This window comes from Manacus vitellinus, unplaced genomic scaffold (genome assembly GCF_001715985.3).
Source record: "Manacus vitellinus isolate BGI_N305 unplaced genomic scaffold, ASM171598v3 scaffold_26_pilon, whole genome shotgun sequence".
Taxonomy (NCBI): Eukaryota; Metazoa; Chordata; class Aves; order Passeriformes; family Pipridae; genus Manacus; species Manacus vitellinus.
In genome coordinates, this window is record NW_021939960.1 from 1,774,160 (window position 1) to 1,788,911 (window position 14,752).

Below are 14,752 nucleotides of genomic sequence, written 5' to 3' on the forward strand. Positions count from 1 at the left end.
TTGTTTTCTTATGCTGATGCTCCATTCAGTTGTTTCCTGTTTTGGCAGTAAGTACATGGCTACAAAACAGCAGAAGTTGAGTGTTCCTGCCAGCAGCTCTGAACTTCTTCTGTTATGGGTCATAAATTTCAAGGACAAACTGTATTTTGAACTTACTGATATTTGAGAAGTCTCATGTAATTCTTTAACCTGATACTAGAGTTTCCCTGGCTCTGCTGCAACCCTCAGAAAAATCAGAATTGAGAAATCAGTTTTCACTCGTTGCAGGTGACGTTGGAGCAATACAAGAATCTGAGCAGCTGAGCTGTGCAGGACTGCAGAGCTTTATTCAGCATTGTCTTCCTTCTGGTAACATGCAAAATAAATGTGCTGTTAAAATTTGGAAATGACACAAGTCTGTGTCTCTCCCCCTTCTGGAAGTACATGCCCAGGGTGTAAGTAGGTTCAGGTGCAGGTGTTTAATTGAGCATTTGCAGCGTTCAGTTATCTCCCACCATAAAGTGGGTACAATAAAGTACTGCAGGGTTTACTTTCAAAAGTCTCTCCAGTTGGGCATGTTGAAACTAGTCAGTGGTGAGAGACAGTCTGCTAGCTGGGATAGATGTGGGCCTAGGAGAAATGAATCCACTGTGCCACGTGTGGATATGATTTAGTATCGCAGTCATGCCCAGTTTACATTCTCCTGGGGGGTTATTTCCGTGCTTCCAACCAGCTGACTGGTGTCACAAACTCTGCATAGCCACATTGCTGCAGCCTGTTCAGGTTGCCCCTGGAGTGCTGAATTAGCAAGGGGCTTTCTAGGAAAACGATGGTGCAAGTGTGGCTTGTTTGTTTATTTAATTATTTACTCGAACCTGGTGTAATGGTGCTGTTGAACTTTAAACAAGCCTGTCCCTTCCTCTCTCTGTGCTGTTTGACTTCAGGAAGAAGCTTGGCATGCCAGGCAACTGGTTTCTTATTTTTCAGGGAGATTAATAAACAAAAAAATGTATTTTACTTGAGAGCAAAACTAGGAGACTAAATAAAATGCTTCCAAGGAGTATTAAAATCCACATTTATTTCACTTACGTGGCTAAAATTCTGCAGCTGCTTAAGATTAATGTTGGGTGATGCAGCTGTCTGTTCATTTATCTGATCTTCAGATTATCTTCTTCTTACCTACAGGTTACATCCTCATTTCTTGTTCTTGCCCAAATATCCTGATGTAAAGCTTAATGTAGGATAAGAAATCAAATCTTCCTTGTCAAAGCAGGTTACATGAGCAGTTGATCTTTGTGTGCTTTATATCTTAGCAAGGCTCCCTTGTTGGGGACTCAGTTCACTGCTTTTCAGGGACTCAGTTTGCTCCTTTACATGCTGAATCTGAAGACCTGTTCCCATCTGCAGGTGTTTATGGTGGATCCCTTGGTACTACTTGTTTTTTCTTGTGGTCTTCTCGGCAGGTCTTTGCCACCTCATTGAATCGTTGAGGTATTTCCATTCTGAAATCAGTCAGTAGTGACACCTCAGCAAAGAGCACCTTTCACTTGATTTTATTGTAACTTGTTTTTACTCCTCCACCTTTTACAGAAGCCTCATCATTTTTTTTACAGAAGCCTCATCATTTTTTTTCAGCGCCAACTTTAAGAGGAAACCTTTTTTTTTTTAAGCTTTTAAGCTAAAATTACTTTTTTATTTAAGTCTTTTTGTACTTGTGAATTGCTTTCCTTAGTGTGACTGCCTCAAGTAGATGGATTGGGTGCACTTCTGTGGCCTCTGATAAGATCTTGGCAATTGCTGCTTCCTGAAGGAACAGAACTGTTAAAATGACAATATATTGTTATCTCTTAGTCTGAGCTGCTCCAGAGTTTATGGTGCAATTAAATAGTGTGATCAAATTGAGCCCTGCTGCAAGGCTCCCAGGGAGTCTTACTGATGAAGCTGAAGGCCTTGAGACTGCACCTTTAGTTCCTCTTCTGGAAATACTGATATGCAGATCCACACAACCTTGCAGTGTGTGAGTGGCTGCCCTTGCATTCCGGGTCCTTTCTGTGCTGCAGGACTTGTGATGTGATGGGCCAAGTGGAACCCATTGGTGCAACTGGGAGCAACCTTCTGGATATCGCTGAAGGACTTCTTATTCCAGTCACTGTTGCAAATTAACAGCTACAGGAACTTCCCATTTGAAGAACCAGGCTGCAGCAGACTTCCTCTTTCACCCCTGAAGTGTTTGGGGCACTTGCACGGGGTACAGGACCTAAAGCCAGGAGATGAGTGGTGTGGAGTGACTCACGCTCCAAACCCGAAGCATTTGACTTGGGAAAACTGTGACTTCAGTTCTAGCCCTTCCTCTTTAAAGTTTTATGTTTCATGACCTTTTAAATGAAATGTCGAGCTTCCTTTTTAACAGACAGGATCTCTGCAGTGTGACTTGGTGTGATTCAGGATTCGTAACTTTATCAATTCCTGCCTTCATCCACTGCCTTCAGTTCTTATGGCATCGCTGGCTCCAAGTTCCTCAGAGTATAATAATTCCTCATAGTATAATAATTTCTCATAGCATAATAGTTCCTCATAGCATAGTAATTCCTCATACCATAATAATTCCATGCTGTGTATGACTCTGCTTCCTCCAGCACAGAAATCCTGGGGTGCTGTTAGGGACATATTCTGAGCCTGCCTCAACCCCAGTGAGTAGCAGTAGTTATGTGACTCCAGCAGTACCCAGGACCAGAAGTTTTTGGCAAGAAAGCCTTTAACATGGCCACAGGACATTGTAGTAACTTGCACGAGGTTGTTTCTCCCCAGTAATTTTCTCTGTTGAAGGCCATCTGATTTTCACTGAAGTCAGCTCTGGATCCTGGAAGTGATCTGGGATGATAAATTCTTTTGATCGCTTCAGATGTTCTAGCAACTGCTGTAGCCAAAAAAAAAAAAGGAAAAAAAACCAACAACCAAAACCCCCAACCACTTTTATCCCATGTTGCTGAGCAGAGTATGCCCCATGCTTTCAGCATGGATTTGAGCACTGAGCTCCAGGAATACATGCCCTCCAGGATATTCTGTTTTACCGTGTTCATTACACTCAGAAATGAAGTGCTCTGTGCTGGTTGGATTTTCACAGAAGGCAGCAGCTTGCCTGTTGCCATATCTGGGTCTCTCATTTTATTCCCATCCCACCCCCACCTCGTGTTTTTTCCTGTTTGTTGAAGCATGCTCCAGAAATATATTGCCCTTTTTAAATTGTCTCTTGAAAGCACGAGTAACTTCTTTCTTTTCATTTTCTCCGTGCCTGTGGGAGTTATGCATCTCCTAGAACTCCCTTATTCTTTCAAGACCTTTAGGCATTGTTGCATCTTGAAAAAGATCTAATATTTACTGGTGAGGTAACAGCCAGCTCTCTATTCCCTGGACAATAAATTACAGCATCAATTCCTTAAATACTTTGATGTAGATGTTTGAATCTGTGGAACTCTCAGAGACTGGCAGGGGATTCTATGTGCACATACATGTGTATGCCTAAATAAAATGTTTTTATATTAGAATGTCTTTTTATAATTCCATTTCGGTAAGGAAACATTTGTTCCTTTTCTGTTTTTTAAAAGAGGGGACAGTTCTTTTTAAATTTGTTAATGCTGTGAAAGGAAACAGTGTACATCAGGGCTGCTGCTAATTTAGCCCAGTATTTACAGAAAAATGCCTAAGGGATTTTGGTTTGGTTTGCATTTTGCTGATTTTATAATATGAATCCTAAGTGGTGGGGTAGTTGTGTTGGTTTGGTGTTGGGTTGTTTTTTTTTTAACACTTAAAAAAATAACGCGTGTAGGCTCTGTGGGAAATGTGGTCAGAGATCTAGAAAACCATTTTTCCTATTTCCCTGGTCTTGTCTCTTGTTAATCCTGTACAGTCATTACAGAAGAATAAGCCCCTGTAAAATACAAAGTCACCAACCTGGTGTCAGAGACACATTTATGAAAACACCTATTTTAGCTGCCTCATGTTTGAGATATTAGACTGTGGCAGTGCAGATCATATTCTCCAGACTGCATTCCTCACAAGCAGAAATACTGGCAGCCATGTGTTAAGTTATAAAAAGCTGGCAGCTGATGTCAGGGCTTATTTCAGTGAGGAGCTGTTTTGGAATACTGTACTAATTTTGGGTAGGTTTATGTAAATTAGAACTCCTCTCAACATGGAGCATTCAGTGTAAATTGATACATAACCTGAGTAATGCAGCAGAATAGATAAGCAGGTAATGTGCTCCAGCAGATAACCCATTTTAAAATAATCTTTGGCATTGTACATGATTCTTTAGGCAGAACTGCATGTACACAGTGTTTATTTACAATGTGAAGTTCTGTTTCAACAAATTGGGATTAACGTCCAAGGATGGCAGAATTCTTTTTAACTTCTGAAATTGTCTCAGATAGCTGAGCTATCATATGCATCTGAAAAACCCCAACTGAAAGAATCCCAGTTCTGTGGTTGAGATGATAGGTGTGTTTTAGCTGACCATGTGAGTTGGATACAAATAACTTTGGCCATTTGCAGCTTTGTGACATCTTACTAAAAACCCCCAGGTAAAGATGTAAGTGATCTTAGACAAATCACCATCCTGTGTTTGATGCCAAGGGGGGCAGACAAGATTTTTTTTTTTAATCACAGTGAATGTTTTCGTTGCTGCTGAGTCAGAAGCACAGTTGATATTTTGACTGAGGCTGCAAACAAGTGCTTAAAGCAGTTTATGTGAAAGTGCTTTGGGACACGGACCCTGCTCCATCAGGAGCGTAAAGGCATAATGTCTGTTAAATGTTCTCCTTCATTATTATGCAAACTAATAGTATTTTAATACAGAAATAATGTTACTGTTGTATTCTGATACATTTAAACTCGATTCTTAATTTGAAGCCCGAAGTGTTTTCTGGCCAGAACTCCCACACATGAAGATGTGAAGTCACACGGGTATTTGTCTTAAAATAGCTGGTGGTATGAAATTTGATGGATTCAGATCTAACACTTTATTTTTTTGTTTCAGGACATCAGGCATGAAGCCAGTGATTTTCCATGTAAAGTGGCCAAACATCCCAGAAACAAAAATAGAAATAGGTACAGAGATGTCAGCCCCTGTAAGTACACTTTCATTTCCATTGTTTGTAACAGACTGTTGACCTCTAATGACTTCTAACACTTAAATGTTCTTTTTAAGGACAAGATTCTGTTAGGTGGATAAGCATCCAAGACAATTCTCTGTGTTAATGTATTTATTTGTGAGATAGATGTCACAGGATGCCATTATATCCATAGGATTATACTAGAGCAACATACTGTAGAGTCTGTATTTATGGGCAGAAAGCTGACAAAAGAAACTTGCTTTTGAATTCTGCTAGAGAGGAAGGGTGGCTGAAGCAGCACTGCTGCAGTTGCAGGGGTGGTTTGTGCTGCAGTGTGTTCACTCCCCAGGGCATCCTGCTGGTCAGCACAGGTGGCAGCAGTGCCCCTTGTGGGAGGTGGGCAGCATAAAACATGACTGCTAGAGAGAAATCTGAGCTAATTGGAACAGAGGAGGGGACATTGGCAAAGGAGATGCTACAAGGATGAGACCTGTATTTTTGAAATGATTATGGTCTCATGTTCCAGTGGGAAGTGCATCTTTGAGCAAGTGTGGCCTGGACAAGGCACGGCTCAGTTGGGGGTTGCAGCCTGTTTTTCCTTCCATGGCCCCAGGAACAGAGGCAGTACCACCCAGCCTTGCCCAGGCCTGGCATCCTGGGAGCTTGGGCTGCTGCAGCAGCAGTGTTAGACTGGCCTTGTCATGGGGCAAATCTCCATCCTCTGTCCTTGGCCACAGTGTTCCTGTGTGGCAGAGAACTTCTGTACTTGGTGCTTAAAAGTTCCTGAAGCCTTTGGGGCAGTTGACCAGAACAGTAATGTTCACACTGTTTGTTTTACTAAGCAATTCTAATATCTGGGGTTGTGAGTAAGAAATGGTTCCCTTTTTGCCTTTAGATAAAACTGCTTCCAGCCTGGCTTTCTTGCAAAATGTGGGAATCCTTGAGCAAGCTGGGTTTGAATGTTTAAGCTGCAAGAGATAAGCAGTTGTGTAATTCTATTTATTTAAAACCAGTAACTCGGTAACTGTACAAATAGGTCAGTGTGGTCTGGTTTGCAGATTACTGTGGGGATTATTTCAGATGCAAATGCTTCATTCTTGTAGTGTGTTCTTGGAAGGTGAGGAGCAGCCTGTGTTCACTCCTCTGCTGTGGTGCTGTTCTTGCAGTACCTACATTGTATTTCCAGAGTTACAAGCCCAGGGAACACCTGAACTACCTGGGGTTATTAAGCCCTTTTCAGCTTTTTTGACCCTGACACCTTATGGGCTTGTGCATGGATTCTGCTGTGTTGCATATACATATTTAACCAGTGTTTTCTAATTATGCTGCAGTTGATCACAGTCGAATTAAGCTAAACCAAGGTGACAATGACTATATCAATGCTAGTTTGATAAAAATGGAAGAGGCCCAAAGGAGCTACATTCTCACACAGGTAATTGCTGGCAGTGGTTAATAAAAATCATGTGGTGGTTGGAGTTTTTTCATGGGTTTTGTTTATTTTCTTTATTGTAAAGCCAGTTAAGTGCATATACACATCTGTGTGTGCATAAACATATGCAGAGAATGTGAGAGAGGAAAGCCATGAAATACAGACTTTAGTGATGGGAATGTGGGGGGCAGGAGGGCAGTGACTGCTTTTCCCTGAATCTGTGAATTCCACCCCTATCTATACAAAAAAATTAAAAATACCCGGATACCCTGTTGTTTTATTCTGAGAGCCAGCAACTGTGCCAGGATTCTTGTTTGTCCTAAATATTCCATGGAGACTGTTCTGATCTCTGATCTTGACTTTTTTTTTTTTATCCCTTCCTCCCACACTTTAGATTAAGGTAGACTGGGATTAATATTTTTCAAGTGACAGCTCTTCCTTCCTGTTTGTAGAGAGTAAAGATAAATCTCCTAAAGAAGAAATGGACAGTACAGATCCAGTGTGGAAATGGTTCTTTGCACACAGCTCTTATTGCCCTGATCAGGACAGGGGAGGCTGATCACAGGGTTGAACTGGGATGTGGGATAGTTGAATGTGCAGCTGACTGGTACAGGTTCTCTATTCTGATCCAGAATTTGTTGGCTTTGAATGGCTTTATTTAAATCTGGCCATTCCTTCTGAGGACCCTGCCTTGCTGTTCTGTTTGAGTAGAGGGATGGACAGCAAATACAGGGCACAATAACGCTGGTTTGTGCTGCCCAAAATTCAGAACAGGAGCTTTGGAGTGGAAAATAGCGAAGAAGCACAAGACAAACAGGAAGTTAGAGGGAAATCTGCTTTGTGAAATAGATAGTAGTCTTTAAAAGGAGTTATCACTTCATTCAGTCCCAGAGCAGATCCATGAAGATTCTGGAAAACCCTGTAATTTGTTGCTGATCTGGCATCATTTCAGTGTTTTGAGTGTTTATCCATTTAGTCAGGTAATTTTCAAGTATCCTGAATAAGGCTGATGTATTGCAGAGTAGTTAATTCTGCTCTTAGTTAGACAGAGGGGTTTTATTTCCCCATGACCTTTGTATACCTTTCCTAAGAAAATGGGGTATTTTTCACTCCCAGTTCTGTTCTCGCAAATGAGACTCAATCTCTCTTCCTCTTATGTGTGGGGGGGAAAAGATGAACCATGCTTTCATGGGAAAATTCATAACATGGAACTTAGAGCTGTCTCACTGCATTTTTTTACAGTTTTAAATGAGAAGTTGCTTGTTACTTGTCTAAATCTATTGCCCAGCACAGTAACTGTAACTGGGGAACAGTGCACTGACAATCAAAGAAAATAATGCTTATTTCTGGGGATTCTGTCTCTGCAGGGACCTTTGCCAAATACTTGTGGTCACTTTTGGGAGATGGTTTGGGAACAGAAAAGCCGTGGTGTTGTCATGTTGAACAGAGTGATGGAAAAGGGATCCGTAAGTACTTACCCAGGTCTAGCTCTGTGCTCAGCACATCTTTAAGGTTTTTGTTTAATGAAAAACCCAACTAAAACCAACCCAGAGAACAGGGCCAGGTGACTGTTCAGTAATTTTATCTAAGAAATTATGCCTAGAATTGAATACTTGGGCGAATTGGGGTTATTTTAAATAATTTACCACCAGATAAGTAGAAAGTTTGGGTTCCTCTGGCACGTGGAGAAGCTGCTGCCTTGAGAGGAAATGCCTTGGCCTTTGTGATGGTGGAGAAGATGGAACCATCAGGCTTGGATTTCCTCCCTGGCTCAGAGCTCTGCCTCAGTGCTGGTTCCACAGCTGTCATCCCTAAAGAGGCCTGTCAGCTCTGCAAATCTGGGACAAAAGCAGCTTTAAAGAGTGATAGAAATGCCCAGTTAAAAGTTGAATGCTGCAGTGTAGTCAGTATAAAGACCTTTGGAGGAGGGGTAGTGAGGATGTTGGGTATCCACCAGTGATAACTGGGTGGTACATGCTTTTGCATCATTGGGAAAAAACTCCTAATAATCAGGAAAATTCTTGTGTTGTGTTTCAATAAACTGCTGTCTTAATTTTTAAGTGTTTTGCTGGTTTTTGTAGTGCAGGTGACATTTAATCCTCAGAAGAGATGCAGTAACCGTATTTTTCAATATTTTCTTCCTTTCCAAGCATTCCTGTTCTTTCTCAGCACATTCTCAGTTTTGAACAAAATGAGTGCCTGTGATCCCTTAGGCTGCTTGCACTGCTCAGCAAACAGCACTGGGAGCCTCACAGTGGACAACAAAATACTGTTTGCAGACACATTTGTGGAGAAATCAGACCCAAAGCCAATTGGTGTGTCTTTATTGCAAAACCAAACAAAAGTGCAGAGAATTATAAGTGCATTCTACACCCCAATAAACACAGTGCTACCCTTCTTTTTGCTTGGCTCACTTAAGGCCCTGGCATGCAGCAGTCTTTGCAAAACTAATCTTTCTGGAAGACTTTTGATAAGAAAATTGAAATTCAGTCAGAAGTAGGTAATGGGAATGTTTGCTGAACACAGGGGTTTTTTGTTTGGCACTTCACCTTTAAACTGTGCCATGTAAAATCAAAATGATCTCACTGCTATTTTTATTTCTGTGGTGTGTAGATGGAGTAACCCAAAATTTCATCTGATGTTACCCTTGAAATTAGCAATGTGATCATTTCCTATATGTAGCTTATTCATAGAATTCATAATACTTTTCACAGTGTATTCTGCTCTTGTTAATATCTGTCTCTTCTTTTGAAGCTTAAGTCTTTGATGTGACAGTAATAAAATGCAGAGTAGGCTTAAAATTCAGATTTTGGCAGGCTGTTATGAGAGCTTTTGTACTTAGTTATTAGATTTTTGTTTGTTTGTTTGACACAATATAAAATAAATAACGACTTTGGAGATTTTTATCAGATTTCACAGCTTCACACTCTTTCAGCTTTCAGGTACCTACCCTCAGTCCTTAGGTGTTTTCATGAGTTTAGTCAAGGTCAAAATAATTTGACTCATACAAAAGTGGAGATGTGGTTCTGCAACATAAAGGAAGACTGATAGTCTTCACACTGTAATTTCTGGTCCTTATAATAGAAGCAGATGAAGAAATTGTCTCGTAAGAAAAGGTTGTATTTAAGGATGTTTCTTCCTTACCTTTTACTCAGACATAAATGACATTTGTGTGTTTGTTTTTAGATAAAGTGTGCACAGTACTGGCCACGGAAGGAGGAGAAAGAAATGTTTTTTGAAGACACAAACTTGAAACTCACGTTGATATCTGAAGATATAAAATCCTATTACACAGTACGACAGCTGGAGTTGGAAAACCCGACCGTAAGTACAGGATCTCATCCAGTCCCATCCCTGGCCCTCTCCCAGGGGGAGACTGACCTCCTGAGAGCAGCAGGGACTTGGAAAAGATGGTCAGGAATTGCACTGAATTTGGTGATTCTGCATGAGATTATTCCTCAGTCTCAGTCTGTGTGCTGTGGACAGGAAACTCTCAGATATTTATTTAACATACATGAGGAAACTCGAGGCTTTTCTGTGTCTCAGCTGTACACTGAGCAATAGAAGCTTTTGAGCTGTACTGAAAACCATCTTGTAAAGAAGTGCATTTACTTTTCCAATTTCCTGTGCCCCAAATAAGAGACCTTCACAACAAGAGCTAATTATTTGTAGTTTCTTGGCTGTGCAGCTTCAAAAGCTCCCTCAGCCTGGTGGGACTTTCAGTCAGCAGTTCCCAACACTCCTGACTCGTGTATCTGCTCTAAAAAGCTTCCCAAATGCTGTTTTTCCAGACCCAGGAAACTCGGGAGATTCTGCACTTTCACTATACCACGTGGCCTGACTTTGGTGTCCCCGAGTCCCCGGCCTCGTTCCTCAATTTCCTCTTCAAGGTGCGGGAGTCGGGCTCGCTGAGCCCCGAGCACGGCCCCGTCGTGGTTCACTGCAGCGCCGGCATCGGCAGGTCCGGCACCTTCTGCCTGGTGGACACCTGTCTGCTCCTGGTGAGGCTTCCTTCTCGTGGGCTGGTTCTGCAGAGGTATTTTTGGGAGTGGTTTGAGCCTTACAAGAGCTGTGGCAGGGCCTGGGAAGTGTCGTTGCCGTGATTTCCGTTATTTCACTCGTGCTGTTTTGGGAGTGTTTTCCAAGGCAGGTCTCATTGCTGAGTGGCCATTTGGGGTCTGGGGAAGACAACTCTCTAGTTTTCAGAGTGATTCACAAAGACAGGCTTTGCCTTCATGGTTAAGAGAAAACCACACTAACCAGACTTAGATGTCTGTCCTGAAACAATGCAAAGCCCATCTGATGAGTTTGCTTTTACAGAGTCACCTGCACCTGTTGTGGGCAGGAGGAAATTGTCCTGACTTCAACATAAGACTGGAATTCTCTTGGCTTTATTCTCTCACTGCGTGAGACCTACAGAAAGCCAAGTCAGGCCTAGGCTAAAATGTCACTAAAAAGAAAAAAGGGGGAAAGGGACAACATTTTGGAGTCCCGTTGGTTTCCCCTCAGTCTTTTTGGAAGCCCAGTAAAAAGCTGCTCATACCAGTTTGATGTGAGTTCATTAACTGTGTAATGGGAAGGGCAGTGTGAAGGCCCTGCCACAAGATGAGTCCTTGTAGTGAACATCACCAGAACATTAAAGCACGTGTCATATTTTTCAGATGGACAAACGGAAAGATCCTTCCTCTGTGGATGTCAAGCAGGTTCTCCTGGAAATGAGGAAGTACAGGATGGGACTCATCCAGACCGCAGACCAGCTCCGCTTCTCCTACTTGGCTGTTATTGAAGGGGCAAAATTCATCATGGGAGATGCTTCAGTGCAAGTGAGTGCTGTGGGCAGCTCAGCCAAAGGAGGAGCTGCAGCTCCATGGGAACTGTAGCAAGTGTGTGGGATGGGGAGGAGAAAAAGAAGCTTCAAGCTTGGTGCTTGTTTCAGCTCCAATACATTTTTATATTATGGGGTTCTTCAACACAGTGCTTTACAATCTGTCACAACCTGAAGTGTTGTATTTAAGAACCTTCCAGAGAGTACCTGTGAGTTAACAGGTGCCTTGTGTGCTTTCCAGCACAGTGACCAGGGTGTAGCTGCTGGCATTTTAGATAATAAAAGTTTTCTAATATAGCAGAAGTCTAAAGTATTATGATTAAATTCATCAGGTTTTTTGTGATAAGCAAAACTCCAGCGAAACAGATCCTATTTTGTGCTATTTAAGTTTTCGAGAAGTAGACTGGAATCTCTTGCATTTGTATCTGATGTGTTCTGTGTGTAGTGGATGTAGCTTGGGTTTGGAGTTCTTGTGTCTGGTTTCTCTTTTTTTTCCCTCGATGCAAATGAAGAGCCACTTTAAGAATTCATTAAAAGGGAGAGTATAAAGATTCTGCCATGGTAAAGTTCAGAGTAGCTTACAGAGAGGAGAGAAGAGCTTACCAGGGCTTGTCCTTCCCTGAAGGAGCAGTGGAAAGAGCTGTCCAACGAGGACCTGGACCCCCCACCTGAGCACACCCCCCCACCTCCCCGGCCACCCAAGCGAACCTCGGAGATGCACAACGGGAGGATGCACGAACACACGGAGTCCTTTCCCAAAGCCCCAGGAGCAGAGGAGGAGATCACCCGCTCGGTGAGCAGCGGGGAGGAGACGGTCCCAGACGGCAGAGCTCGCTCACCCGCACCGCTGAGCACAGACAGGTAATTCAGGGCTGTGTCCCGGGATCTCTGTCCACGGGGTGTTTGTGTGGAGGACATTGGCACATAAAACAGCATTTCCTACAGAAGGGCCTGAGCAGATGGAGGCAGTGTAAGAGTAGGAATAGTAGTTCCAAGCCAAAAGTCTCTCAGTCGAGGTCTCACACTCGTGTTCATTTAACTTCCCCGTGGGCTGGGGCCTCTTCTGGCACCCTGTTAAGAAGTGGCAGGTGATGGGTGTGTGGCTCTGGGAGCTGGAGATCAGTGAGAGGTTCCCATAGTCTTAAATTCACAGAGCTGGGAGGCTGCAGCCAGGAGCTGAACATGGTGTCTCCCTCCAAGTTCTGCTGCAGGCAAGGAGATAAAATGGAAGTGTTTCCCTGCCCAAAAGAAACAATGTTTTGATCTGGATTTTTCTTAATTCATTGGGGAGATTCTGAAAGGAAAAATACTCAAATTCCGAACAATATTTGCTAAAAAGAAAGCAAGTCTTGGAAACAAGAACACACACAAGTGGAGGCTAAGCAGTGAAAGAAGGAAGTGTTGCACTGGTAGCATCTCCCTCTTTCTTTCTTTGGTGACAGTATAGTTCTGTTAGCAGAACATTTGCCTGCAGTGTGAGATGCCTGGTGATGATTTCCACACCCACTGAAGGTATGGATTTAAAACTGGTGTCTCGTGTCTTCTCATTAGTGAGATAAATCTGAATTTCTCAGTGAATAAATAATTTCTTAGAAATTATTATTTAGGCAGTTTAGTGTAAATGAACATCAGACATGTCCAGCTCCAGAGAGCTCAGAGGTCAGATTGATTTTATTTAGTGTAGTCCCTTGTCTGAGGATGGAGCTGAATCCTCCTCTGGAACTGCCTGTCTTCGTTGGTTGGAGGTGCTTGGACTGGACATCTGACTTTCCCCTTGCTGGAGTCCAGTCCTACACTGTGCCAGGGTTCAGGAGGGCTCCATGGCCAATCCAGTGAGGAATATCTGTGTCCATCCAGTACTGAATATTGATTTCTTTGTCCTTAAGCACTAGTCAAGACACTGAAATTCGGAGGAGAACTGTTGGTGAAAATCCGCGTCTCTCACCCCACAAAGAGGAGTCCAAGTCGGAGAACTCGGACGAGGAGGATGAGAACATGGTGACAACGTGGAAGCCATTTCTAGTGAACATCTGCATGTTCACTTTCCTCACAGCAGGAGCTTATCTCTGCTACAGGGTGTGTTTCCACTGATGGCTGTTCCAGCAGGATGGACCCGCGGGGAACACGCCCGGTCGGGGTTTGTGGGAGCTCCTGTGAGAGGGAGCAGTCCAGGCAGGGGAGCCTTGTCTCAGAGCAGGTAGATTTAGTGTGAAAGGCCAGAACTTTGGGTAGGGCTTAAAGAGAGAATTGATGCACTAGGGTTTTATCCAGCCCTGTGGTCCCAAGAACATAATATTCTAATCTCAGGGCCTTAAAATATTCAGGAGTAAGCAGAGAAAATGCCAAATAGTTGGTTTCCTTTTTTGGTTGTTTTTTTTTTTGTTTTGATTTTTTTTTTAAACTAAATAATAGAATTACAACACATTGTTGTTTTTAGCCTTTTTTAAAAAGCCAGTTCATTTTCTTTTGTTTCAGAAAAAGTAGGCACAAGTGAAACTTGCTTGTACTCTCCAAGTGTTGTAACCAAATACATGACTTACATTGACGAGTTCCCAAAAAAGAAAAAGAAACCCACATACCTGAAGAATGTAAACCTTTGGAAGGGGAGGGGTGTTTGTGGTTGGTTTTTTTCTTTTTTTTTTTTTTTTTTAAAAACTTGCTTCATCATTAAAGACTGAGTTGTGGGCAGTGCCTGTGGTATTGATATATTTAATCTTGGCATAACTGTTCTTAAAGAGCTGATTGTTTTACTTGTGTTGATAGAACCAGGCTTCTGCATTTGCTCAGGGTATCCCAACACGTCCAGCTCTTGGATTTTTTCCTTTTTTTTTTTCCTTTACTAAGTGTATCTCCTCATTGACTTTTGTTGCACTCTACTTGCACATACGGCTCTTTACATTGCACCATCCTTTCTAAAGCTGTTTTTAGTTTTATATTCTGGGTTAGGAGAGATTGAGGGGGAGAGAGAGAAACAGGAAGGGAAATTCAACCAAACCACGTCCACCAGCACTCTGCCATGGAAGGACCAGTTCTTAAACCTCATCATTTGGAATGTAAAATGCAGTTTCACTCTCCGTGTGCTCCGTCAGGACCAGCTGTTGCTTCCAGCCAGGGGAGAGGCCCTGGGGGTGCTGCAGGCACTGGGCAGGAGAGCATTTGGTAAATCCAGAGCAATCCAGGCTGTGGCAGCTTCCTTGAGACACAGACAGTTCACCAGGAGCCGGGTTGGTCTGTGAACATGTCGGTTTATGATGCAAGTGTTCGTGTGTTCTGCTTTGTGTAAAGCCAAGATTAAAGTCCTGGCTCTAGGTGGGGGTCCTGCAGCCAGGCTGGGCCCAGCACTGGCCCTGCTGTGGGCCTGGCCCAGGGCTCCAGGGTGTAAAGTGCTTGTAAATAAGGATTTGGGGG

At 42.8% G+C, this 14,752-nt stretch overlaps 1 protein-coding gene across 2 annotated transcripts in view; it reads left to right on the forward strand.

Annotated features, from left to right (window-relative positions):
• PTPN1 (protein tyrosine phosphatase non-receptor type 1) overlaps positions 1 to 13,997 on the forward strand; it is a 35,058-nt gene extending 21,061 nt beyond the window's left edge. For both annotated transcript variants that reach the window (XM_018073980.2, XM_008921718.3), the window contains exons 2-9: positions 5,015 to 5,105; positions 6,422 to 6,522; positions 7,887 to 7,985; positions 9,706 to 9,843; positions 10,311 to 10,520; positions 11,181 to 11,342; positions 11,970 to 12,205; positions 13,231 to 13,997. In XM_018073980.2, the coding sequence (XP_017929469.1) occupies positions 6,487 to 6,522; positions 7,887 to 7,985; positions 9,706 to 9,843; positions 10,311 to 10,520; positions 11,181 to 11,342; positions 11,970 to 12,205; positions 13,231 to 13,435 (1,086 nt within the window). In that variant the 5' untranslated portion in view covers positions 5,015 to 5,105; positions 6,422 to 6,486 and the 3' untranslated portion in view covers positions 13,436 to 13,997. The remainder of the gene's footprint in view (positions 1 to 5,014; positions 5,106 to 6,421; positions 6,523 to 7,886; positions 7,986 to 9,705; positions 9,844 to 10,310; positions 10,521 to 11,180; positions 11,343 to 11,969; positions 12,206 to 13,230) is intronic.
• Positions 13,998 to 14,752: the final 755 nt, after the last annotated feature.